At 50.5% G+C, this 26,684-nt stretch overlaps 1 protein-coding gene across 1 annotated transcript in view; it reads right to left on the reverse strand.

Moving 5' to 3' along the window:
- Window positions 1–214: 214 nt before the first annotated feature.
- HTRA1 (HtrA serine peptidase 1) overlaps window positions 215–26,684 on the reverse strand; it is a 56,724-nt gene continuing 30,254 nt past the window's right edge. The window contains exons 2-9 of the mRNA XM_082424935.1: window positions 24,576–24,675; window positions 23,958–24,162; window positions 7,039–7,233; window positions 5,975–6,007; window positions 4,484–4,598; window positions 3,819–3,876; window positions 2,249–2,344; window positions 215–931 (exon numbers count right to left, since the gene is read on the reverse strand). Of these exons, the coding sequence (XP_082281061.1) occupies window positions 763–931; window positions 2,249–2,344; window positions 3,819–3,876; window positions 4,484–4,598; window positions 5,975–6,007; window positions 7,039–7,233; window positions 23,958–24,162; window positions 24,576–24,675 (971 nt within the window). The 3' untranslated portion in view covers window positions 215–762. The remainder of the gene's footprint in view (window positions 932–2,248; window positions 2,345–3,818; window positions 3,877–4,483; window positions 4,599–5,974; window positions 6,008–7,038; window positions 7,234–23,957; window positions 24,163–24,575; window positions 24,676–26,684) is intronic.

Consider the following 26,684-nt stretch of genomic DNA (forward strand, 5'->3'; position numbering starts at 1 on the left):
GGGCAACTGACCTCAGGCCTCTTTCATGAAGCCAGGGTGGCCAGGCACGGTGTTCACAGCACTGGTAAAACCCCCGGGATGATTTTGAAATAACTGGTGCGACCTCAAGCTCAACCCGCACGGACAACGCGGTGTAATGAGCAGGCCGTTGACATTATAATCAATTCAAAGAGACTCCAGCCAGCCGTTCCCCGCAAAGAAGGACGCCAGAAAGCAAAGTATGAGAAGTATTTTAATAGCTCACACTCCAAGACACTGTGCTCCAAGTTCTGAAGAGATTCCTAAAAGAGGCAACTTTGGCCATTTTGGAAGCCAGCGTTCACCGTCCCGTGGTCTCGGCATCTCCATCCTCTGGATGCTGACTCGGAGGAAAGCATAAACACGCCTGGTACCATCCTGGCTCCCATGGGACCTTCCTCTTACCTACACGTTATAGCAACAGCCTTAGCGGGACTAAGATGATGACTCGGTTAAAGAAGGAGACAAACGTTGACTGTCCGAGCAGGGGCAGTCCAAGCTGGCAAGAAAAAGCGCACCGCGTACATACGATACAGAAGGGCGAGCTTCTGCCTGCGGGTTTGCAACGTTACACTGGCTTTGCCTACGACCTATCAAGAGGGATTCTGCTGGCCAGTGTTTCTGCTGAACAAGCAACATGGCGGTCAAGAGTCTTGGGCATCCAGTGCCACCAGCCCAGAGTCATCATGCATCGTCCACTGGAGGGTCTTTGAGGGAAACATGAAGTCCAGCTCATGCCTCTGCCTACGGGTCGATTTCTTCGGGAATCACGGTGATCATAATGTCTTCATTGCCCCTGCGGACAACCATGTTCAGGGTGCTTTCCTTCTTGATGACGTCGCTGACATCATTGGCGGAGACCACCGACTGTCCATTGATGCTAATGATGACATCATTTTCCTTGAGCCCACCACTGCAACACAAAGGGAAATGCGATTGTAATGTTTCCATTCCTCCTGGTCTAACTGCCACGAAAGGTGATCGACTTTACATCGACAGAGGCACAGTTTAGGACCTAAAAGCCCAGAGCAAACAGGGTGGGGTAATAGTTAACTTATGTGAGACTGGCTTAAACCACCAATGGGTTGCATTATTTCCTTTTGAGGTTTTTAGGCCACATCATCAATCATGTCCATTGTAGAAATGCCTACCAGCACTTGTATGATCTTATCATAGATGGACCCCAAAGGAGATGAGGATGTACCATCTACCATGTACCAGGACCATGGCCAACTTGCTTGTAATGGGTGTTACAACTCAGATTGCAGCTCCTGCAGGGATGAGTTGATGGCTCTACTGTGAGACACCTGCTTTGTGCTGTTGCTGGGGCTGTAGCTCTTCTGTATGACAGTGTCCAACAAGCGGTTATGGTTCTTAACGGTCTAGCACAGGAGTCAGCACACTTTTTCTGTACGTGGCCAGATAGGAAATATTTTAGGCTTTGCAGGCCAGATGGTCTCCATCACAACAACTCAACTCTGCCGTGGTAGTCCAAAAGCCACGATAGACAATGTATAATCTATTGGGCATGGCCGTGACCCAGTAAAACTTCATTTACGTAACACTGAAATTCGAATTTCACATCACTTTCATGTGTCCTAAAATACCGTTCTCATTTAAATTTTTTCAACCACTTAAAAATGCAAAATCTATTCTTCCAGATCTGGTCCCCAGGAAACACTTTGCTGGCCCCTCCCTGGTCTAGCACCTCTCTCTGGATATTTCGTCGATACAGGTAACAGACCCTGATTGTTAGTTGACCTACTTCTTTTCATGTTATTTTGACGTTCCCTGGGTTATTTTTCTAGAGGTGTGGATAAGTACGGCCTGATTGATAACAGACATAATTAGCGAAGGCTTCAGGAGGAGATGCATCCAGCAGCCTAGGACAGGACCACTGCTTGAGGTCTCCGGGACATTGCTCCTTCAAGCCCCTTTCCCCAGCCAGGCCTGTTCTGGAGACTCATAACAAGTCCGATATCACTCTTTCCATCTGATACCCCTCCTCAAGAGGACTTCTGAAGATCGGAAGCAACCTTTTGCTGATGAGTCCTGAGATGAACCGGGTTGGAAGTCCTGACTGGCAGGATGGACCAAGGATGTCCGACCATTTTGTCAAGGATTCTCACAATCACCTGAGCTGATACGAAAAGAACAGCCCCCTGCCCCCTGCCCCCTACCTTCAGGAAACACAAGGATATTAGGAAAAGGGAAAATCATTCTAACTCACGCTTCTGCGGGGGTATCAGGAATTACTTCGATAATATACGCTCCTGAAAGCACATCTGGGAAGTCTCGGTGGCGATCCTTCAGCTCTTTGGCCTTGCTGCTCAGGACAAACAGCACCTGTATTAATGTTAAGTAACAACGGGGCTCCTGCCCGGCTTCCCCTCCTTCCCTGATGCTAACGTAAAATTCCTCCAGGGGTTTTGATTCTGCTTCAAATTGCCTCTTTCCTAGAGTTACTGGATAACAGCAAGGGAAGTGTTTTATCATTATTATTATTAACTGATAGTAGCTATCACTTAAGGAGTCAGTACAATATAGTGGTTGGCCTGCTTTGGAGCCCCAGCTCTGCCGCTTCCTGACTGTGTGATCTTGGGCAGTTGCTTAACCTCTCTGCGCCTTAGTTTTCTCACCTGTAAAACAGGGATAATGACATGGGGTTGTCGTGAGGACCCGATGAGACCATCTAGGTCCAGCACCTGGCCCAGTGCCAAGCACATGATAAAGAGTGGGCAGGGTCACCATGACTAGTGACCACTGCCACCACCCATTCATCCAAGCTTTGATACGCATGAAATCACTCAGTCCTCACCACATACCAACATGCCTGCACAGCTATCCTCATTCCGGAGAGGAGGAAATTGAGGCACTCAGGGGTCAAGTCATCCCAAGGTCACAAACCAGGAAAACAGTAGAGCTGGGACAAGAACCCCGGAAGCTGGACCCCAGGGCCCATATTCCTTCCTTACGCCTTCATCTCTGAGTTCCCAAACAAGACCTGATGCACATTTTAGTCTTGGCAAGCCAGCTGAGAAAGGTACCACCATTTATTACATGTGTCTAAACTATAGTCGTGTGTTCACAATTAATAGCTAATTAACTACAATAATTAATATATTAATATATAATATTACATTAATATTATATTATTATATTATATTAATATTAATATATTAATATTTATATCAATATGTTCTGCTCTTTGCCAACTTTACCTACAAGAGTTTCAACCAAGCCATTAGGTACCAGGACTCCTACGATTACACCAGATTTTTTCATCAAGGTTAAAATACCAGTATGTTATGAGTCTGGCAGCCACATACCACAACGTCCACCAGCTCGGGAAAAACAAGCCCATCAGTCATGCTGGGCCTGACTGGCATTCCAGGAACCTCAGGCCACAGGCGGCAGAGCTAAGGAAAGGCAGGGAGCTCTGGGGCTGAGGGAGGTGTTTGGGGCACTCCTGGAATGTGAGTTTCAACAGAGCAAGCGGTGAAAGGAAGGCATGGGGGAGTGACGAACACCCCGGCTCTTCAGGTCTGCCTTCAAAGAAGAGTGGAATCTTCCAGAAGGAAGGACCTGCTCAGAGCCCAGAAACAAACATGAAGGATAAAACAAGAGGCCAAGGCTAATGGCCCTCCTCTCTTTCCTAATGTTACTTAACTTTAACCAGAAACTGAGCTGTCTTGAAGCAGAGTAAGGTTTCCCTTTTAGGGGTGCCAGTGAGAGTCTTCTGAAGTTCAGGTCTGTTTTAAATTTAAGACACAGACAGACACAGACATTCTGTTACCCACCTGGATGTCAGTGACATCATTCGGATGCCAATATACTTCTTCTTGGTGATGGCTTTGCCTGGTGTGACAACAAAAGGACAACAGAAGGTCAGCCCAGTTGGCGGCTGTGCCGGGTACACCACGAGCCATGGGGTTCAATCCCCCAGTTTGCCGTGTAGAGTCAGGACCATAGGGGGATGCGCTTGGCTTGTGGTTCAAATCCTGACTGGGACCCTACCTGCCTCCTCTCTTCCCCAGGTAGAAGGTAAACATCACCCCTGCAAGGGACCCTGTTGAGCCTCAAACCCCCAGCATGACTCGAGCAGAAGGATCAATAAACATTTGTGGAATGAATGAGCTCCAGGAATCTCAGTTTTCTCATCAGTAAGATGGGATTAATAATTCCCACCTGATCAAGCAAAGGAATTAAATGACATAATGAATAATGAAGTGAAATGATGTACAGAAATCACCCAGGATCATGCCTGGTACATAACAGATTGAACCACATGACACATTCATGATCATAGGTCGAAAATAGTCCAACACCTATGACCTAATACCATGGGCTTAATAGCGCGCATTCCTTTCCCCTCTGACCTTCAGGGTGTTGTTTTCCCTGACCCAAGGCCCCCCGGGGCACCCCAGGCCGAAATCTCCCGAGGGCTGCCTGGGCCTTGCTCTACCTTTGGCTTGTCGGTCGTGGGATTCCGTTAGGAACTTTTTAATCTTATCAGATGGAATTGCAAAGGAGATACCAGCTGTCACTTTCAGTGTGTTAATTCCAATCACTTCACCATCCTGAAAAGCAAGATGGAAACAGCTTACTGAATCCATGAAGGTTCACCTGAAGATATGTACCGATAGAGAGTGGAGAATTTGCAAGAAAGGAGCCTTGGAGCTTCTTCAGAGAAATGTGTGAGGTGGGGGGAGCTGGAGGAAGGGGGCTCCTGGGTCGTAGAGGGAGAGGCCTGACTTGGGCAGCGTAAGCCAATCTCAGCAACGGAAGAATCAACACCCACTCGACTCAGAGCTGAGTGATCACCACGCCGAAAGCACAGCAACAGACAGTTTCAAAATGCACATTTGCTCCTTTGGCATGGAATACGTTTCCAAAAGCCCCGGAGTCCTTTAGATGGCTGTCCACACCTTCCTGCTTCCCCCATTTCCAGTGATCTTAAGATTCCTCTGCTGACGTCAGGGAGAAACAACCTTAGCGCTTAGGGCGGACAGACTTCATCATCAGGAAAACAAAGCCTCACCTCCAAGCAGACTCGGGGGCACTCGGGGGAGGCAGAGGGCTCACAATCGCATCTCACTGCCTCTGCTTGTCACAGACTAGCTTTAAATCATGGAGAAAGCCAGTCTACGGGGTGTGCTTCAATTCAAGATAAATTCACAGTTCAGTGAACGCCACACCATAGGAAACAATCCTGGTATAACGGTCTTGCCTCACACCATCCAACCATTATTCTGAACACTATCGTTAAAGGGTCGTTCAACTCGGACTTAGAAGGGAAAACTGCCAGGAGAGTTTAAGTCACTTCTTGCACATTTCCCGTAGCGCTGAGAATTCAGTCCCCGACTCAGAGGGACCATCAAGAAGGCACTGCCATCCTACGCTTTGCTAAACAAGGCCTCGATTTCATCACCTGTAAATGAGAGTTGGGATGGGTGACCCTGAGCTGCACCTTGGCTCTGACTGTCTGATTCTAAGGCTTCCCTTTTTTGCTTAAATAAAATATAAACTTAGGTGACATCTTTGTGAGTGGGGTAACTCCTCGTTCCAGCCTGGTCTTAGAGGAGGGCCCCCGGCCAAGACAAACCTTGTGGATGAGCCGCGCCAGCTCCTTAGGCAGCGTAGGGACAGGCCAGAACTGCTGACACCTTCAAAACAAAGACCCACCCCTTTAACCACTCCTGGATTGGACCTGAATTCCAATGCCCTTTACTTGTAACTTTGAAACATAAGCATGTCTGCTGGCATTGCAGTTCCAATCCAAACTCCCATCATGCTTTACTCTTTCCAGAAAAGATAAGAAGAGTAATTTGCAAGGTACAGTACAGTCACAGATTTCACTTTAAAAGAATTAGATAATGTGCTTTGGCAAGTTCATGTCTGAAAAGAAACCAAAAGGAAAAAAAAGACATGTACACAGATTTTTAAAAGGCCTTACCAGGTTTACTAATGGGCCTCCGGAGTTTCCATACTGAAATTAAGCAAAAATTAAAAGGTTATGAGTTTATGTCATTACATGGTCCAATCTACTTCCCTGCCTGGAAGGTCCCTGAGTGCAAGTTCTTGCCAGAGTTTTTTTCCTGTCTACCTAATATTTTTCTGGGAAAAAAAGGACCTTAAACAATTTTCAGAAAGTTTTAGATGTGCCATAAATGGGATATATATATAGATATAGATAGATACGTAGATGGATAGATTTTTTTTTTTTTTTGCTCTGAATCCCAGAGGCCAACTACAAATTCCCAAAACACCCAACACATCTTCCTTGTCTTGGCAATAGGCTGGCTGCCCACTTGCTCCAGTATCACAGTATTTCAAATCTTCAAAACCGCCCCCCCTACATCTATGTGACCCCTACTTTGCTGCTTGGTCTGGAAATCCACATGGTTTGCTCTATTTCCATTACTTCATGAAGATCACAAGAAAGTTTGGGAATAAAGCCTACCAGAGGCAGCGAGTGCACAAAACACGCCGTGTTTCTTATTTATTAGATAGATGTAGGGGAAAATGCTTTTTAGAAACGTTAATCCTATAGGGAAACAGCTGAAGTGGAAAAATGTGACTTAAAAAAGATTCCATTGATGAGATTGTGTGTGATAATCCTTGACCTCATTAGACATCGAATGGGTCGGCCTGATGCACAGACTGCGCCGCCCCCCGCAACAAGGCAATGCAAACTCCTCTGGGGGCTACAGAGCCTGTGCTGAGGTGAGCTCCCCTCCTGCCACAAAGCTGAACAAGCAGCTCCATCCAGGGGTGGCTGACCCTGGGGCAGGGCGGCAGGGGGCATGGAGAGCTCCTCCGGGCTGCAGACTTTGGCAAATCTCAAGTTCCCGTCACAGGAGTCCCCGGAGATTGCCAACAGGCTGAGGACCAGCCCTCTGCCTCACCTGCTTTAGGGGCTCCTTGAAAGCACCTTGAGGATCCTGACTCCAGCCCTGGTTCCTAAGCCCAGCCCAGCTCTCCAAAACCCCACCCGACCCTGCAGCGGAGAGGGCTCACGTTGATGATGGCGTCTGTCTGGATGTAGTCCATGTCCGAGTTCCGGAGCCCCAGCTCCTTGCCGCCTCGCTGGGTGGTGCTGACGATCCCCGTGGTGACAGTGTTCTGAAGGGAAAACGGGCTTCCGATGGCCACCACGAACTCCCCGGGCCGCAGCTCCGAGGAGCGGCCGAGCAGTAGCACGGGCAGCTTCCCCTGGAAACACAAGGTTGGCGCTGCTGCATGTGGTTAAGTGAACAGAACGGATAAACGCACAGATGTCGTGGAATGCCAAGCAAGAGACACCGCTCATACGCACCAGGCCTTGCAGGAAACCGAGGTCAGGCCTAGCATCCCTTCCCGGCTGAGGACCATCTTCCCTCCCACCCAAGATAATCAGTGCCTCCTCGTAAGCTGCTGCAAGTCAAGTGCGCACTGCCGCTGCCACACGCCAAGGAAGACGTGGGACGGATACTGGAGGCCAACTCAGGGTCTCAGCACATCTTGAAGCTATCAGCACAGACTTGCTCTGAAAGCCGGAGGCCAGGAGACAGAGGGGGACAAGTTTAGGACTGGGGGCAAGCCTGACTGCAGCACTCTTAGAGAGCCACAGGGAAGGATCCAGAGCCCACACCCCTGGGGGGAGGGGAAAGGGTAGATCTGCCCCCACTTATCACAGGCACATCCCTCCTGGGTTCTGAAGAATCAGGAGCTCTGTGGGCTTGCAGCTGCCCTGACTCCGTCCGGTGCATCTCTGTGCTAAGCACATGCAATCCTGGGGAGGGGCAGGGGTGGGGCTGGGGGCAACAAGGCATCCAGGGCCCCGAGACGCCAAGACCCAAAAGCTGGGCTCTCTCCTTGCCCGGAAAAGCCTTCCATCAACCCCTCTGCTCCCGTCCCTGGCGGGCTGATAAACCCAACAAAGCCTGGTTGATCCCCAATGCCCTGTGAAGGCCAGACAGAGTCAGAAGCCCCAAACTACTCTTCAAACCCAAACTGGACAAAATAAAGGCCAGCTCTCGTCACTAGGGCTGAGAGCTGGGCTTCCGTCTGAGAAGGCTCTAAGCTCTCTTCCCTCCGTTCCTCCCTGGAGCCAGGCAAACCGCCGAGTTCCTTTCTCCTTTGTTTCCTGAGACAAAATGAGCAGCTGCTCTGAACAGTGTGGACCAGCCCAGAAGGCAAAGAGCTGGCCCAGGCCTAGTGCTAATTGCGAGGTAAGAGCCCTCATGTTCGTCCACCTCGAAAAAGAAGGAAAGAGGAGAGGAGGCTGGGAGGGTGCAGGGGGTGGAAACCAGCGGTTACTTAGCACTTCCTTCGCCAGGGGTGAAGCAGACACCAGCTGATGAGATGGGGAGATCACTGGGCCCATTTAACAGATGAAGAAACTGAGACTCCAAGCAACTGGGTGACTTGAGACGGGCCAGGGATTTAAAAGTGCAACCCCGAACCCAGACTCTCATCCACCACAAGGTACTGAGTCACAAAGAACCCCCTCTGACCCCAAATAAGGAAGATGCTGGTCAGGAACAAGCTGGCTCAGAAAACTCAAGGAAGAAGAAGGGATACTGAAGAAGGGATCCAAGACCTAAAACTTTAAGGGGCTGCATGAGAAAGGATGCCCCTCAGATCACAGGTACTGAGAAGCCTAGAAGAGCACCACAGTGAAGAGCACAGACCTGGGACCAGGCGGCCTGATTAGATCCTGGCCCGAGCTTACAGCCACTCTGGTCCTCAGTGTTCTCATCTGGAAAATGGGAATAACGCAGCACACTTATCTCATTGGTGTGTTGTGAGAATTAAGCGACTTGAGACCTGAACGGCTCTTTGAAGAGCACCTGGCTCAGTTAAGCATCATATAATTGGGACACGTAAGCATCAGATGTGTTGGTTATTGTTATTAATATCAGGGTCTGTGCAGACTCAGTGCGGGAAACCCCAGCAACGAAACTCCCACAAAGTAGCGTGTGTCACCTAGCCCTCCACCTAGGAGGAGGCTGGTGGCACAGGCCTGCCCTGACAGTGACACTTTGCCCTTGTGGTCGCCTGAGGCTGGCGTGTGTGGTACTGCTCTGGAGGGGGCAGCCAGCAGTCCCCACTCCCCGAGCTCATCCAGAAGCACGCCAACGAGCTCAGCATGGCCTGTTTACCCTGGGCCCGTGCCAGCCGCCCCTGCCAGGAATGACTTCATCCAGTAGCCACAGCGGGTGGGTGGGCAGGAGTCAGGGCCCGTGATGGCCACTCTGGGGGAGGCCCGCCAGGGACACTACCACTGCTTCAGGGCCCAGGGACTGCTTTCAGGGCTGGGCTTGGGGGGTGGGCAAGGGGACACAGTGGCGAAGGCTCCTGGGCTGGGTTCGCCAGGCTGCCCAAGATTACAGTTGCTTTTCACCAGCTTCAAGGCAAGAGTTCAAGTTCAAGCACAGAAAGGCGGGCCCAGCCCACATCAGCTCAGCCACAATCCGAGAACCACATCAGAAAGTTACAGGGCAGGACTCACTGCGGAGGTCTGAATTAGCATTTGCTCATCCCCCACCCCTGCTCCTCCACCTCCACCCCCTAGGAAGGGGGCCAGATCCAGGCCCCTGCGTCTCAGGGGGTTTAGAAGGCACAGGGGCCCAAAGACAGCGCTCCCTGGAACTCCCCTCTTCCAAGTCTGAGCTCAGGCCGAGGGGATGGGAAAAGGAGGCACACGCTCTTGGGGGGCAGAAGCTGTGAGGACGGAGGGGAGAGACCCCCAGGAGGGAAGGAGAACACCCAGGGCCTGTCGCTCGGCTGGCTGCACTCACGGGGGAGGAACAGGCCTGTGGCCAGTAACGGGGCCCAGAGAAGCCTGTGGATGAGCTTGGCTCCAGCGCAGTGAAGTCACCACACTGTAGCGACCATGCAGGCTTGGACAAGTGGACACCAGTGATAGAAGCCCAGAGTCTCCCCGAGGACCAATCCTCACTTCAACACAAGGGGAAGAAATTCAGATCAAAAGTGGTCATTAAGCCACACCTGCACCAATGGCAACACCAAGTATCACCTTGTTTAAGTTTTTATTCACTCAAACATCTCCTAGATTCTAAAGGACAATCATAAGGCAGAAATAAGCAAGTGGACACATATCAAGGGGGATTCTTAGACTATGAAGCTTAGACTGATGTGAAAGGAATGACACAGGTGACATTTTACCTCCCAGGTGACAAAGCACTTTCATGACACCTTTGGCAGTTAGAGCATGTTTCCTCCCATCTTACAGATGTGGAAACTGAGGCTCAGAGAGGGAGTGACTCCTCACAGCTCACGAGCAGCCTGGCTAAACGAGAGAACAGGTCTCCCACCTCCCCGACCTTCACTCCATGTAGGTGTTAACGTGAATTCTAATTGCAGGCAGAAATCTTTGCAAGAGAGTGACATGGGGCAGAGATGTGGGCCAGGCCAGATTTACAGCCCTTCATGAGGTCAAAATGCCTTTTGGGGGCCATTTGGCTCCTGTTTCCCGCAGATGCCAGCGGGCTGCACAAGCATCAGGCTCTCCGACCTGCTCCAGACCCAAGTGGGGCTCTTTCTCAGCCTCCCTCCTCACCTTGGGCCTGTCTGCTCGGCGCAGCTATACCTCTGCTGGCCAAATTCCTATTCGGCAATTGAGCGTTTTATTCCACATCTGTCTAGACACACGCTCGGGGGACTCGGGGGGAGATGAAAAGCACATATGGCTGGAAGCGCCAAGGCACGCCTCGGACTTGACCTGTGGGTGGGAAACCCTGGGGCCACCCGTTCCTGGTTTAACCCCACGCTGCTGTCCGCAGGCTGGTTCCCAGGCCGCCCACATCAAAGCCGGCTCCAAGCTCCCTGCGGCAGACACTCCGTCTGAGCCTCCCTGTGAAGCGGCCCAGCCACAGGCCGTCTTGGAGACGCCCGACCCTCTCCTAACAGCCCACATCTCAGCATCCTGCAGGAGCCTCGCAACACGCCTACGAAGTAAAGGCGCAGACATCCATCCTCGACTTGGCCGCCGGGAGGAGCAAGCGTGGGAAGGAGGAAGAATGGGGTGTGCGGCTCCTGTTCCTTGTCTCCAGATTCTCCAACCACTGGCGGGGAGGGAAGGTGACATGCAAGTCGGGTACACAGCAAAGCCGGGATGGGGAGCTTGAACGTGGCAGAAGCTCAACCCCAAGGCCCCGGATCAGAGCTGAGCAGGAGCTCTCGGGCCCCACCAGGAGAGCGTGTAGCTCACGTTGTCCCGATCCCTCCAGGACGAGGGGCGTCCCAAAGTGAGTCCATCACACTGCCCGTTCTCAAGGTCATGCTCTTGTTCATAAGAGGGAGGAGCCTGGGAGGCCAGTGGGAAAGAGGGGACGTCCAGGTTGAAAGGCACATCATCCTCGGTTCGCAAGTGACTCACTTGTGCTACATGCCAGCCTCACAGCAGAGTCAACAAGAGGGGCTGGAAGGGAACGCGGATCCCGAGAACAACCGGGTCGTCGGCCATGCCAGCCAGGTCGATGGAGACAGCCCAGACGAGGGTGTCAGAGTCCTGAGTGTGGACTCCATGTCCGAGTTAAACCACTAACTACGAGCCGTAGGCAGGATACTAATTGTGTGACAGATTTACTGCTAAAACCTGGAAGAGGCTGGTGAGTAGCATGATTAAAGAAGGCTCTTACCGTTCGTTTAGATGCCAACAAACAAACAACAACCAGCAGGCCTGGCATCACCGCTCCCACAAAACGCTGCCTACATGAAAGAGAACTTTCTCAACAAGCATTCACTGAGGACGGGCCTGGCACAGGGAACATGAAAGATCAACGAAACCCACCCGTGCCCTCCAGGCTTACTGTCTGATGGTGGGGGGGAAACACACAAGCCAGCAGAATACACAGCAGTAAAAAGAGATAAAATCCATCTCCCTCCCCAAGGGCAGCTCAGCCTAGAATCTTCCATAAAGGCTAAATATAGATCAACACTAAAAATGATTTGGGTGCATCAATTAGGGTTTGTTTTTTTTTTTTTTTTCAGCTGCAAGTAACAAAAAACCCAATGCAAAATGGAGTAAACATCCACCTGCCCAAGGGCGTGATGGCAGGGCTGATCACTTCAAAGGCTCAAGGACAACGTCAAGAAGAAGCTCCTGCCTTCTGTCCATCTCATCATGACAGCCTGGGCTCATGGTCACAAGAGGGCCACCATCATTCCAGGCATGACATAACGATGCAGCAATGCCCACTGTAAGTGATAGACTCTTTTCTCCCTTGTGTGTCTCTTCAGAAGAGCTAAGGATCCAGAAGGGCCCAGCACATTCTTCCTCGTGGGTCATCAGCCACTGTCTGGTCATAACGTTATCCTCAACCACCCTTAGGCGGGGGGGATCATAGCCCTGGTGACTGCCTTAGCCCCTCAGGATTTGCCTGAGTTAGGAATGGGGGAGTCAGGAGTGGACCTAAAACAAACTCAGGGCTGTGCCAGCAGGGAGGAGAAGGGCTGCGTGCTGGGCCACCATCAGAGTCCACCGAAGCTTAGGAAAAAATGGTTCCTTTTACAGTGGTAATCCTAATACGTGTCTGGAAACAGCTGTAAGTGTATATTCCTTCATGCAGGGTTTTTTTTTTGGCGGTGGGGAGCAAGAGGAGAAGTTCGCTTCAAAGGAAAGCAATGGTCACACATTTCCAGGGCAGTCAGCGTGAAACACAAGTGGTCCGAGCAGAGCCTCATCGGTGTAGACAAACCTCCCTCTTATTCTCATGCCCTACATGCCTTGTGCGCTGTCCCATGGGCAGATGGGACGGGCATAGTGCCCGTTCCGCTCACCAGGGGACCGACGGTCCTGCAGCTGGTGGTGGCGGTACCGAGAGCCCAGGTGTTCTCACCAGTGCTCACTGCCCAGATGCTCAGGGTGCACAGCCAGCCACCAAAAAAGAGCCTCTCTGTGCCACACCTCGCCACGGGGCAGGGGCAGGAGATGGGAGCAGAGGTGACACACAACAGGGCCAGGGAGCTGAAGGAAATCAGAGCAGAGGCCAGCCAGAGGAAGCCAAGGTCACACGTGCTCAGGGTGAGGGCCCAGGCCACGGTGTTACCCTCAGACAAGCCCCGGCTGTGTGGCGCTGCCTGCTTCACGGGCTCGCTGTGTGGCCTGGGCTCCCCCTGAAGGGGCATCACAGCTGCTGATTCCCACAGGGAAGAAAAGGCCTGTGCTGAGTAAGGGCCCTGGCTGATGACTTGCTATGGGCTTATCCTCCAGCATCCCAAAGGGTGGTGCAGAGTGAAGACACAGACAAAACACACACACAGCACCACCTCAGCCTCTGCGTAGACTGGGAGCACACAGCCCCAGGGAGCAGGACATCTGTATTAACTCACTCTGACCTTGGGCCACTTGACAGACTTCTCTGGGTCTCAGTTTTATCACTTCTAAAATAAGGGAGTCGAGCCTGGTGATGTCCAAAGTCATCCCAGCTCTGACAATTAGGGATCTTTCCAGAAGACCTGGTAGATTTCAAAACAAAAAACAAAAAACCTATTAGCAGACAATGGTTAAATTGGTGAGATCAAAACAAGCACCAGACGTACTTCCCTGGTGGCGCAGTGGTTAAGAATCCGCCTGCCAATGCAGGAGACACGGGTTCGAGCCCTGGTCCGGGAAGATCTCACATGCCGCAAAGCAACTAAGCCCATGCGCCACAACTACTGAAGCCTGCGCTCTAGAGCCCACGAGCCACAACTACTGAAGCCCGCGCGCCTAGAGCCGGTGCTCCGCAACAAAGAGAAGCCGCCACAGTGAGAAGCCCGCGCACCGCATCAAAGAGTAGCCCCTGCTCACCACAACTAGAGAAAGCCCGTGCGCAGCAACGAAGACCCAACACAGCCCCAAATAAATACAAATAAATAAATAAATAAATTTATTTTTAAAAAAAGAAAAAAAACAAGCACCAGAGTCCTTAATAAATCTCTTTTCATACAACTTCGCAAAGAGGTCAGATGATCCCTGCAAACTCTTACAGCCGCAAGAGGAAAGGGGATTCCTGGAATTCTCCAGACGCTGGCTCAGCCAGAAATCATCTAGAGCGGACCTAAAAAAATGATCCATCAACATTTCAGCTTCTGGCCACCCTGGGTTTGGCCTAAAAGCCATTGAGCGCTCCTCTCATTGCAACCTCATTCACTAAAGCTTGGAGAGAAGAGCAATAAAACGAACAAATAAAACTAAAAGAAAAATTGGCAACTTTCTTTTAACCTCATGAGGCAAGTCAACTACTTCTTTCTCTTCCTTGCAAAGTATAAACTGCTCCTGTTACAAAAATATTTTTGTTGCTGAATCTGCAGAAGCCACTGTATCCGCCAGCTGCCCAGCACACCGCTTTCAAGAGGCTGGGGCTTGCAGGCTGGTGTTGTGTGTTGGATGAAGTTTGCTTCAAAGGTTAATGTTGTAGCAACTGGCTGAGACTCAACTAAGTGATTCAATGTGTCTTCTGGAAACAGTTATGCTAACCTTTCATTTTCTTTAAAAAATATGCAATGGGGGAAAAGAGCACGTCTCCCGTGCGCGTCCCCCATACACAGCAAGAAACAGTGCCATTGAACTTGCGTGCTTCCTAAGGAACAGCAAACTAGAACACAGCATTCAGGGGGATGTTAGCAGCTAAGACTTGCCTGAGACACAGGGATCCCGCCTGGGGAAGGAGGGAAGTGAGCCCACGAGGGGCTGAGGGACAGGGAAATGTGAGCAGCTGGGTGGACCCAGATGAACCACAGATCTGCTACATAATTCGCAGGGCCCAGGACAAAATAAACATGGAGACCCCTTGTTCATAAAGTGCATAGAAAGTGCCATTAAAGGTACTAAAATATACAGCTTTTTTTTTCCTTCTATATTCTCTCTCTCTCTTCATCTGTCCCGATGTTTTTATTTCATGTTTAGTGTCACGCTCCCTGGGGCACAGAGATTTTCATGGGGTGAGTGCAGACCCAGGAGACTCAGACTCAGTGCTCTGCTCACCAGCTACTGGACAGACCCATGCACTGTGCCCGAGCAGGGACAGGGTAGTAGAGCCAGGCCTCTCCCCATCCCAAGAGCTCACTGCCCCAACCCACAGAGGATGGACCACCCCCAAGGGCACCGCAACTTCCTTCGGCACCAGGATGCACTAGGTACCTGGATGGGGTGGAAAAGGCTTAGCCCTGCCTCGCTGCCGGCAGAATGACCTGTGGCATCATACACCCGCTGCCCAAGATGCTGTGGGGTGTATGTACCCCATGCCTGTACTCCCTGGGGGAAGGAGGGTGGCAGTGATTGCCGTGCGGGGTCAGAGGTCCCAGGGGCCAGAGGAGCAGGGAAGCCAAGAACCCATCCTGGGGAGGCAGGAAGGCAACAGGAAAAGGAACAGTGCGGAGGCCAAGGCTCTAAGCCCCAGCACATACTCCGCTGTCTCATCAGACTTCACTTACAAAGCACAGATTCAAAGATAAAATTAAAACAAAGACCTCAGAGCAGTAAACCCTCAAGCGGGGTTCCGTTCTGAGCATAGGGTCTGTAAGGGCACAGGTCACATGCCCATAAAGCAGCTGCGCCGGGGGAGGAGGAGGTGGACCAAGACTGAGATGCTTGGGATTCAGATTAGAGTGCGTAGAGGTTATCAGTGATGACAAGGTCAAGGGTACAACCCAGGGAGGGTGGCTGCAGTGAGCAGGTGAGCCGAGAGGCCGGGCCAGGAAGGATCTGCTACACAGCACCGAGATCACAACACGCGCAGAACTCGGAAGGACGGTGTAATCAAGTTACCCCCATCTGCTTCCCCAGATTGACATATTATCGTTGCTATACAGGGAGGGGAGGAGGGGAAGAGGTGGGATGAGTGGGAGGGTGGCCAGGGCGGGGGGATGTTCAGGTGGGACAGACAAGAGAAGTGGGGGAGATGGAGGGAAAGAGAGAAAAGGAACAGAGGATGGTTACGAAAAAACAAAACAGAGAAAGGGCTAATGAAGCAAACTTCCCCCTCACTGTTTATGCACACCACCATGATATTTAGACTCCTTTAAGCTACATCAAGAAACGCTGGCAATTTCAAATATTCCCATATAGAAATGTCAACATTTCTATACGGGAGCCTGACAGCCAGTGACTGTATAAAGTCTGTGGCATGGAGGGTAGGAGGAACACCATCTCATCAAGTGTAACTCTTGTCTTCTCATCTATCCGCCCCTCCACTTTTATCTGGCGACTTCAAGTTAGCCACTGCTGCTACAACGTTGTTTGGCCAATAAATATTTATGAAAATCATTGGATGTGAAAGTGAATATATGAACAAATAAACAAATCAGATCTTAAAAGATCCATCAGGATCTTAAAATTGGGATTAGTCCAATGTTTGGACTAACCTTGGGGTTAGCCAGGGCCTGGCATTTTAGTTTGGGTAAGGACTCCGGATGCAGCCTGGTTTTCAGCCGTCTATACGGTGGCAGGCTCAGGGCTCAGGTGGGTAAAGGGACAACTTATACCCACCAGCTCCGCAAAGGGAAGGGCTGTGGTCTCACTCTGTTTGGTAGGTTCAGTGCTCAACACACAGCAGCCACTCGGTAACTGCTGAACTGAAGGCACAGTGACCATTACCCATGACCACTCAGAGCTCATGTGGCTCCATATGCAGGATATATCATTCTTGTAAAATTTATTCTAAAAAATTCTTAAAGACATATAACCTCCTCTAGATAAAAATAATTTGAGATGGTCAATGACACAGGGCTTACTACAATAAGTTAATTCATATCTCTTTATGACATAAAGTGGTGGCATAGGAAATATTCTAGCCAGAGGGCCAACGGTTTCTATGAGCTGCCTGGCAGCCAAAGCAAAAAGGGAAATACCCTGAGTCATATGTTCTCGTTATCAGATTCTGGTGCCTTATTTAACAAAAGTGACTTGTTGCTTAGCACATTTATTAGAATAATCAGTCCTCAGTTCACCAGAATGTCTTATTTCTGCCTTGCCATAGAAAGTGGTTGGTTTTAGGAAACCAGTTTTGGGAAACTGCCTCCATCCTGCCACGAATAAGAGGTGACCAGCTCATTATGAACCCTTTGCACTTCTAGACCCTCAGGAGACTGGCTACATAAGAAATTGGAGCTTTCCAGAGTACGATCAGGCACCCCAAAGAGCCAAGGCCAATAAGATACATGGACAATATGCAGAGGAACCAGCTAACCAGAAGCACTGGCTTGTGTTCTGGAGGCTCTAAAAAACTCACCGGGAAATAAGTTTGCACTGGGCCCAAGGTCCAGGTCCTCAGGATGGGCAGAAAAGGAAATCTAAGCATCTAGGTACCCCACTCTTCCCCTTGGCTGGCTCTGTCTGTCCTCCACGTCTCAGCTTGGATGTTACCTCCTCAGATAAGCTTCTCTGCCTATACTACCTTCAGGGTCTCCCCAGCCCCAGTGCCTTCTCCTGCTTCTTCTATCTGTTACTTCATTGTACCAACCACCATATTTATTCCAGTTTACCTGTTTCCCACACTAGACCGTAAGCTCCACGGCTTTTGCCCATTGCTGTTACATCCTCAGCACCTAACACAGTGTTTGGTCAAACAGATGCTCAATAAATATTTATAGACTCCGTGAATGAATAAGGAATAACTGAAAGAATGAACCAACGAGACCTTAAAAGATCATTAGGATTTAAAATTGAATAATAATTTGGAAAACATCTTCAAATTCACAAAATTCCTCTCTACCTATATTACAGAGAAATGGTCAACACTAAGGCCTCTCTCTGCTTAATCCGGCAAGACCGAAGCATCTTCTTCAGCAAAGAAGCACAGTCCCCACAAGAGCAAATGAGATCAGCTTCTCTGCCCTTTCCCCTGTAGTGACCTCGTGCTTCACCCCACTTGGGTCTTAAGAGCATATTTTGGTCCAAGCACATTTCACTCCTTTAGAACGAGGTGTTAATCATCTCACACTGGGGTTGGCAAACTTTTTCTGTGAAAGGCCAAAGAGTAACTACTTTTGGCTTCACAGGCCATGTGGTCTCCATCCCAACTACTCTACTCTGCTGCCGTCCAGCAAAAGCAGCTGTAGACTCTACTGATACATAAGCAAATGCGCATGGCTGTGTTTCAATAAAACTTTATTTACAAAAGCAGATGGAGGGCCGGATTTGGACTGCAGGCCACAGCTGGCCAACCCTGGGCCCCAACACACTGCTACACACTCACTAAACTGGCAATGCATGCCCTCCCTCCTCAGTGAAGGGGACATTCCCGATGAGGCACCTACAAATTCAGTCCCAACAACCCAACTGCTTTGTCAGAACCATAAATAATAATCTTGGTCGAATACCCTGAAGAGAGTCTGCCAAAGTGAAAAAAAGCATTACCATATTAAGAGAAAAACATAGCCAAAGAATTTCCTTAACAATCAGCTAAGCTCTTGAAATAGGGCCAGAGAACACACAAGGGCTCCAGCTTTGATGGTTTGGGGAACTGAAATATTTTCACATTCCACGAGTAGCTGCAGTCAGAACAAGGAGAAGCCTCGTCCGCATGAGCCTCTGGACAAAGGCTGGCCCAGAGCAAAAACGCCGGCTTCCACGCCAGCGCCTGGATTGACATCACCTAATGCAATAGTGATTTGCATCCCCCTAAAAATGGTAAAAATCAATACGGTAACAGAAGCCTCGTTACATCGACAGGATCTGGGGCCTCTTTAACGAATGCAATGCAGGCCTCTCAGTTCAGGGAGAACAAGAGGAGAGACCACAAAACGACCAGGACGGAGGGAGTGGGGAAAAGAATTCAAATGGAAAAACACAGAAGCAAACTACGAGGGTAACTATGGTAGGGCAAGCAGCATTCCAGCTCTTGGTTACTTTACAAGGATGAGTTACAGACTCCAGAAGATGGGGAGCCGGTCCAGCACAGGCTCTGTGTTATCTGATTCATTTTTGGACAAGCTCAGGCGGCTGAGTCAGCGCCTTCTGACAATCAGGTTGTCTGAGGGGAACTGGCTGAAGGCTGGGCGCAGGGTGGGGGAGTGGAGGGGCATGAGTCACACCCGGCACCCGCCACTCCCCTCCCCCACCATCGTCCCCAGGCCACCTAGACCCTCCTCACTCAGAGAAGTCGGGGCAGATCCACTGCAAGCAGGCCACGTTCCAGGAGACAGGCCTGGAGAGACCAGAGCCAGCTCAGCAGGAAAAGGACCCTCTGCCCACAAAGCAGCCCCCGTGCCCAGGGGTGTCACTCTTCAGCCACTTCAAACAGGGCCATAGGTGGCATCTGGCCCAAAGGTGGCCAAGGACGGATGCAGGTCTGGGAGTGAGGGAAGAAAACCACCTCACAAGCCTCGACCAGCTTGCTTCCAAATATTCCCCTGGGTGTTGGCATCAGGGAAAAGCGCCCGAAGGAAAACTCACCACCTCACCAGGGCTCTGAGTTACCAAAGACCGCAGAGCGACGGGGGCCCCAGCAAAGCAACACGCCGTCCAAACCCCAGGCAGCCGTTGGGATCAGATGAGAACTGGCCTCGGACTCTGGGGGCTGCCGCTCTGCAACCAGCCTGCTGCGTGGTCACCTCCTCGCCGGAAAGGGGGCAGCGGATCAGTGCAGGAGGCCCAGTGCCTTCCTGCTCCCCCAGCCCTCAGGGCAGCCGGCCTCGCCTGCTGCTGAGCGGAGGGCTTGCGATTCATACCCAGGACACTGCCGTTGAGCCTCTACCTCCTCACAAGTGACTAAGACAGGTGTGCCCCTCACACTCCAGCAGCAGAGAGAAACTGAGATCCACAAGGAAATAAGACAATTGTGAGTTACGATGAGGAGGCGAGAAGGGAAAAATGAATGATGAAATGTGACCACCTCCGGGGTTCTGCATCCCCAGAGTGATGAGAGGAGGTTGGGACGTGGGGCGCTCCCCGGGGTAGGGGGTCAGGGAAGGGCCGTCTGGGGCAGAGGCAGAATTTAACCCAAGGCCTGAAGGACAAGGAAGGTCACCTATGGAGGAGCTGGATGGGGACACCCCAGGGAGGGAAGGCCAAGGCCCCAGGAGAACAGCCCTGCATGGGGGGCGGGGGGGGGTAGCAGAGAAGGGGAGGGGCAGAGGGAGGAGTGCGGGGTAGAGTGGGGCGCCCGTCAGGCTGGGTGGCCCTCCAAGGCCCTGTAAGCAGTTATGATCTCTCTGTAAGAACAGAGAGCGTGGAAGGGGTTTACACAGGGCAGACAGGACCCCATCTGAAAGTTGCAATCATCAAGGCGGGAGGACAGATGATCTTCTCCTGCCTGTTTCCTAATCAACACAGCGGAAAAGCAGCTGGGACAAAAGTAACTTTCCTCTCTCACCTTCTTCAGTACATCCCCAGGATTTCTGTCCTGCGCTCTGGCCTAAAGAAACCAAATATTTTCTCTCTTCTCTCTCTCTCTCTCTCTCTCCCTGAACTACTCAGCAAAAAAACTGCAGAGACAAAATGCTGCCTTTGGAGAAAATTTTTAAATGTTCTGCAAACACGGCCGGTGTCATGTTCAGCACATTTGGAAACCATTTTTATGTAAGGCTGAACTAGTCTGCCCTCAAAGCTGCTTTCTATTAAACCGTTTGCATGCACGCTGTCCTTCCTTCCTGCAGCTGGCATCCCCTCCCCTGATGAAGGCTGGTCCCAGCCATGGTCCTGAGGAAAGGGGAGCTGCAAATCCTAGGACAGAAGCCCAGAAAGAGATGCCCGGGCCGGCTGTGGCTGGAGGGGATAGGTCTGCAGGGGGAGAGCCTCCTTCTCCAGCTTGGTGGGAGCAGCAGACCAGGGTAAGACAGCCGCTCTGCTCAGTGAGCTTTCTTCCAAAGGTTCTCCCCGGCTCAAATCTCAGCGGGGAAAGTGAGTGCATATGTGTCTGCTCAGCAGTGAGAAGCAAAAATTCCTTTGGTCGCAAGCCCAGAAACGTCTCTGGCAACTTCAAGCCGAGGCAGGTGTACGGAAGATGTGAGGCGGGGCTTGCAAAATGGAAGGGAAAGGAGGCAGATCAGGCTCAGAAAGGGCAGGAACTCAGAGGGCAGCGGAGTCCCGGCAGCAGAGGCTACACCAGCTTCCCCCATGTTGTTTTTCTGTGGGTGGCATCCAACTGCTGCTCCAAGCTGAAGATCTCCTCGGTCTGATGGGTCCTGTGTCCACCTGGCCCCGGAGGGTGGGGTGCCATGACTGGTGGCCCCCCCAAGACTTTCCAGTGGGGGAGAAATGGACCCCGAAGGAGATGCTGGCCTCTGCTCCCAGAAGAAGGGGGTGAGAAGTGGGCAGTGACAACAGATGTCCATGGTAATTTCCATTAATTAAAAGTGTCAAGAATAGCACGCTCAGGAAGGAGGATGGCTGTTTAAGTAATGGAGAGCCCTTCAAGTGAAATCCTGGTGCTGGGGGGAGGAAATGGGCCCAGATTATAAGGGACCAACTTAACCACTGGGCCCATGTATGCGGGGGGCGGTCACACCTGTTCCACTGGGTTATTAGCAAATGGCCCTGGGGAGGCTGGGCCTTGACCTCACACGGCAAGCGCCATTCGGAATGACTTCGATCCTCAAGTCCAATTTTTGTTGGTTCTGTTCTGCCTCCTCTGAGATTTCCTGCCCTGTTTCTTGCTGCTGAGGTGACACAGCGCGAGGCAAGCTCACCTCAACCCCCAGCGCTGCCGGCACATTTATCATGTGCTCGGGCACATCTGTATTCACCCAGGTGAGAGGCTCCTTCCAAACTGACCCTCATTACAAGCCAGTCCCTGGCCCCCTCTCCTAAATAATCAATCATCAAACTAAGGGAACAAAATGGAAAGAGCTGGAAGAGATGTTTTTACTCTCCCCACTTCCAACTACTATCAGCAAAAAAAAAGTAGTTTAGTCAGTGGAAACCAGTCTCTTGTGTGGGTGTCTGCAATTTAATATCCTCTCATTTCCGATTCTTTTTTGAAAGGCCACGTTAGTTCGACTTTAAATTTTCAAGCTCCTTTTTCTTGGGCTAGAAACGCATCTCAAATAGCGTGCTGCTGGCAGGAAGGCTAGCCTCCCGGGAACAGCAAGAGCCAGGTCAGAAACACCTTACAAAGCTGGTCTGTCGAGATGGTTCACAGCCTGCCGGGACATGCCAGGGATGACAGAAGAATACACTCGCCACCTTGGCTCAAAAGCTGAAAAGAATATCCCCCGGCCAGAGCAGCTGCATGGGATGCACCCACGCGTGCCAAACATGAAGTTAGCCCGCGGGGGCAGCTCACGCAGCGTCCAGACCAGCGCCCTGCCTGCAGACAGCCTGCAAGTTTGGCTGCTTCCCCAGGGCTTGGTGGAGCTGAGAAGTCCTGCATGTGGCCACAGGATATGCTATTCTGGTCGCTTCCTTCCGGTGAGACTACCACATCCTGGACACCTTTCAAGCAGTGTGAACCTAAACCGGGGTGCGCCAGGCTCCCAGCGGGCTATTTAAGGTTGAGTCAGCCCATCACACCAAAAGGCCGGGCTGCATCCCTCCCATAACGGTCACAGGCTTGGGCACTGGGGAGCCTGGCCGGCTTCGGAGGCTATAACTTCACCACAGCATTAGATGTGTGGCGTCAGGCAGGTGACTTAAGCTCTCTGAACCCCTGTTTCTTCCTCTATAAAATGGCAATAATACAGCTATCGTGCAGATTAAGTGAAAGTTACAAATGAAAGCAGAGCCTGGTCCAGCTTTGGAGCTTATCAAGTAGAAGTTATTATGATTATACTGTGACCGATAAACACATTTTGAAAGATTAGTTGTTACAGAAATTCCACGGTAACCTAACAGAAATAATACGCAATTGAGACCTCGCTAAAGGCCAGTTACTTAGTTACCTACACCAGGCACAGAGCCTGTTTCTGTCCCAATCAACAACACAAACACAAACAGCCTATGCTGTACCACCTGGGTCTGACTTCACAGCTCGGATCAAGTAAAATGTACAGAGAGCCGGAGAAGAAGATCCCTCCTGGCTCTTGGTCTATGATCTTTTCCTGGGCCAGAAATAAGATTCCAGCCTAGCCTGATTCTTCTTTCCAGATGAAGTCTGGAAAATGACAAGGGCATGGAGAAACCAGAAAACACCATCTCTCTAGGCACCTGCCACATAGCAAAACAAACCTCCATCACTAACGTACCAAAGAGTGGGAACTGCTGATGGTCTAAAAAAATTGGATTTAAGTTCAGGTATGAAGACTCTGCTAAACAAATCAACAGAACAAAAATGCCTACATGGAGAATATTTCAAAAGAAAGCAAACCTTTTCCCAAACTGAGCTCAGTTTAAAAAAAATAAAAAATCTACACTCAGAAAATTGTAGTTTAGAGTACACACCCTTTTGTAGGAGAGTCATATGCACATTAGCATATTAAAAGCTCTGAGAAGTGCTATGAGGACGAAATCCATTAGCTTTGTTTTAATTCACGGTTTCCAAAACTTTTTTGTGTGGAGTATTGTTTTAAAACACACCTAGTAACTCTGCAAAAACCCAATTTGGGAGACTTGGTTTGTTTTCAGAGTAGCTGTTCACATGCTAATGATGGCTAACTTCAAAACCCAGTAAATTCTCTATATGTGATGAGTGCACACATGAACAGAAATCTGTAGCCACAGTTGCCTCAGGGGTAAGAATGGAAGGGAAACTCAATTTTCACTGCTTACCTACTAATTTCTTTATAAACCTATTGCTTTCTTTTATAAAAATTGAAAACACTACTGTTAAAACTCTCACCTGATAGCCTGCTTATTAAAGAAGCTTCCATGAGTTCCCTCCCCTCCCCCACCCCAGGTCACACTCAGCATCTCCTAAATGTTCTCCTTTGGACCAGACTTGACTGGTTTGGTCCCGCTTCAGAATCTCATGAAATCAGGGAGTTCTGGTGCCTTCTGACCTCTCCAGATTTAGCCAAATGTCAGTCAAGGCACCTGAGAATTTGGTCCTGCAGGTGGGGAACACACTTACCTCGTGGTCAATTTTAATAAGTGCAATGTCGGCCTTCTCATCCACATCTTTGATTTTGGCCTCATGTGTGGCGCCATTCTTCAGCTCAACTTTGACTCGGTGCTTGTTGGTCACCACGTGGGCGTTTGTCACAATCAGTCCATCTTCGGACACGATAAACCCAGACCCACTGGCCACTGGCACTTCCCTCTTAGAAAAAGGAAGCCTAGAACCAAAAAAAGTACCTGGTTAAGGCTGAAACATCTTCAGATCAGCTCTGAGACACACTGATGAACTGATTCTGTAACAGCAGCACGCATCTAGCAATTGTTACTTGACACACTGGCTTTATTTAACTTTAAAAAATGGAACGTTTGACTGACTTCTATACGCATCCAAACATTCCACTTAGAAAATATTCTTAGGGAATCTCTTCAGAACCAGAGGTTCTTAACACATCTAGAAGGGTCAAGAATGTAGATTTAAGTAGTTAAACAGGAAAACATCCAAAGGGAGAAATGCTTATCTTCCTGTAGGACTATATTCAGTGACACTTTAAATAGCTCTGACGTTTTGCTAATGGCAGCGGTTTCGGTGGGAGCTTCAGAGGCCGTGGAACAAAAGGAAGGCTCTCTTTACTTGCGAAACAGTTCGATGTGAACCACAGCAGGAGCAATCTTCTCCACCACATCGGCAATAAAGTTGTATTTATGGCGCAAACTGTTGGGATCTTCCTGCCCTGAGAACAGAAACAAAGACAAGACACTTAAGGATGCTGTGCTCTGTGCTGTGGTCGCCTGGAGAAAGACACGGGTTAGAAGAGCCAAAAACCTGAAGGAGGGTGAGGACAAGAGCCCTTTGCAACTGGGCTCAGTTGCAAAGATCTTTCTGGCTCTTGAGGAAATACCCACTCAGATAAGACGGCAAAACCCACCAAAGATGACCTCTTGGCTTGGCTTCCTTGCTCTCAATAGTTTCACCTCGAAAATGTTGAACCAGAGGCACCAGCAGATACACGGGCCTCCTACATTATTCCAAAGAGTTGGTCGCCCGAGGGTCACCTTGACACGGCACCGTCCACCAGTGTCCCTTCCCCAACTCCCGCAGCACCACACAGCCGCCCTTCTCAGCGCACCGCCGCTGTCGAGGGGAGGGCTGAGGCTGCTTTTGACAAGATGCCCATCAAATGTTACAGATTTAAAAGGCTACTATGAAAAAGCATTAAGGCCAAGGCACAGATGGTGTCTTTCCCGCTGTCTGTCCCCAGAGCAGCTTCCCACCACATCTTAAGCACTCACTCCATTTCCCCGACCCCAGGACATCCCAGGGCTAAAGACACAAGAGATGCCTTGATTCTGTTGGGGAAAAAAAAAGAGAAAATCGAATGACCATAATTCTCTCTATAAACATATGCACTGTAATTAGGGAACCCCCGTATGGTGGGCACTTGCAAAGCTCCTTTCAGACAAAGCTATCAATCACAAATCTGACTGTAGGTCCGTAGGTCTCCCAGCAAGGCAAAAAGTTAGTTACCACCAGCCCGATGTGCACACCCATGGCATCTGACTCAGAAATGAGCTCCTGGAGACTCAGGGACTGGGAGCCCCCATTCTGCGGGCACACGGGTGGCAGAGGCAGCCTGAGTCTCTTGCTCTGACCCCAAACCCGTACCACCTGCTGACACCCCTGAACAAGTCTCTCTGCTTGAACAGCAGAGGGGCTCCAGGCCAGTCCGCAACCAAGAACCCCCGCACCCCTTCCTTTCCCTCCTCTCCGCCTCGGCCCGTGGGTCGAGCACAGGGCCGCACCCAGCAGCTCTGCCAGCCCCGCTGCCACCTGGCCCCACGCAGGAACTCACGGGGAGCTTCCAGAAACCTTCAGCGAAATTTGACGGAGAAATCTTATGCCTCTTGCATCTAAAAATTTTAAATTGGGGCTGATATTTTGTGTCTTTTTAAACTATATTTTGGTAGTAATTCATTTTTAGCGTATTTTACAAAAGTACTGATCCATGATGAGTAGGAAATAAAAGGAAAAGAACCCTGACCCTTCACCACAGATGGTCTGAGCAGCACTGGTCCACCTCCCTCACCATTCACACAGGGGGATTCGCAAGGAGGCTGAAGTTTAAGAGGAAACCACAGGCCTGCAAAACTGCCCCTCGCTAACCAAAGGGCCTGTGTCCCCAACACACACACACACACATGCCCACACCTACACTTACACACATGAATATATGCTCACACACACACACACTCTCACACTCACGATCGTACACACATATACATATACTCACATGTACACACACATAAACACATCCACACACATACGCACATACGCATGCACACACGCTCTTACATACAGACTCTGACTCTCACCAAAACATGTTCGTATACACACACGCTCTTACACTCACACACATACATACATTCACACAGCTACACTCGTATACACAGATACATACACTCATACACACACACACACCCCTCTGTGCCAGGGGTATAGCCGTTCTCCAGGTGCCGGGCTGTGAAAGCTGTGACATTCTCAAGTCTTCTGTGGCTCTCAGAGCTGCATGTCCACAGGCGCCCCCAGTGGCACCGCAGCATCTGTACAGATTGGGCTGTGTGTCCCCACCAGGGACCTCAGTTCCCCAGCTCAATACCCCTGGGCACAGGGACATCCCGGGTACCAGCCTGCCTCTCCCAAGCTTTCCTTCTTGGAAGTGAGAGACCATCGATGAACAAAGGG

This window comes from Balaenoptera physalus, assembly GCF_965194825.1.
Source record: "Balaenoptera physalus genome assembly, chromosome: 14".
Lineage (NCBI taxonomy): Eukaryota > Metazoa > Chordata > Mammalia > Artiodactyla > Balaenopteridae > Balaenoptera > Balaenoptera physalus.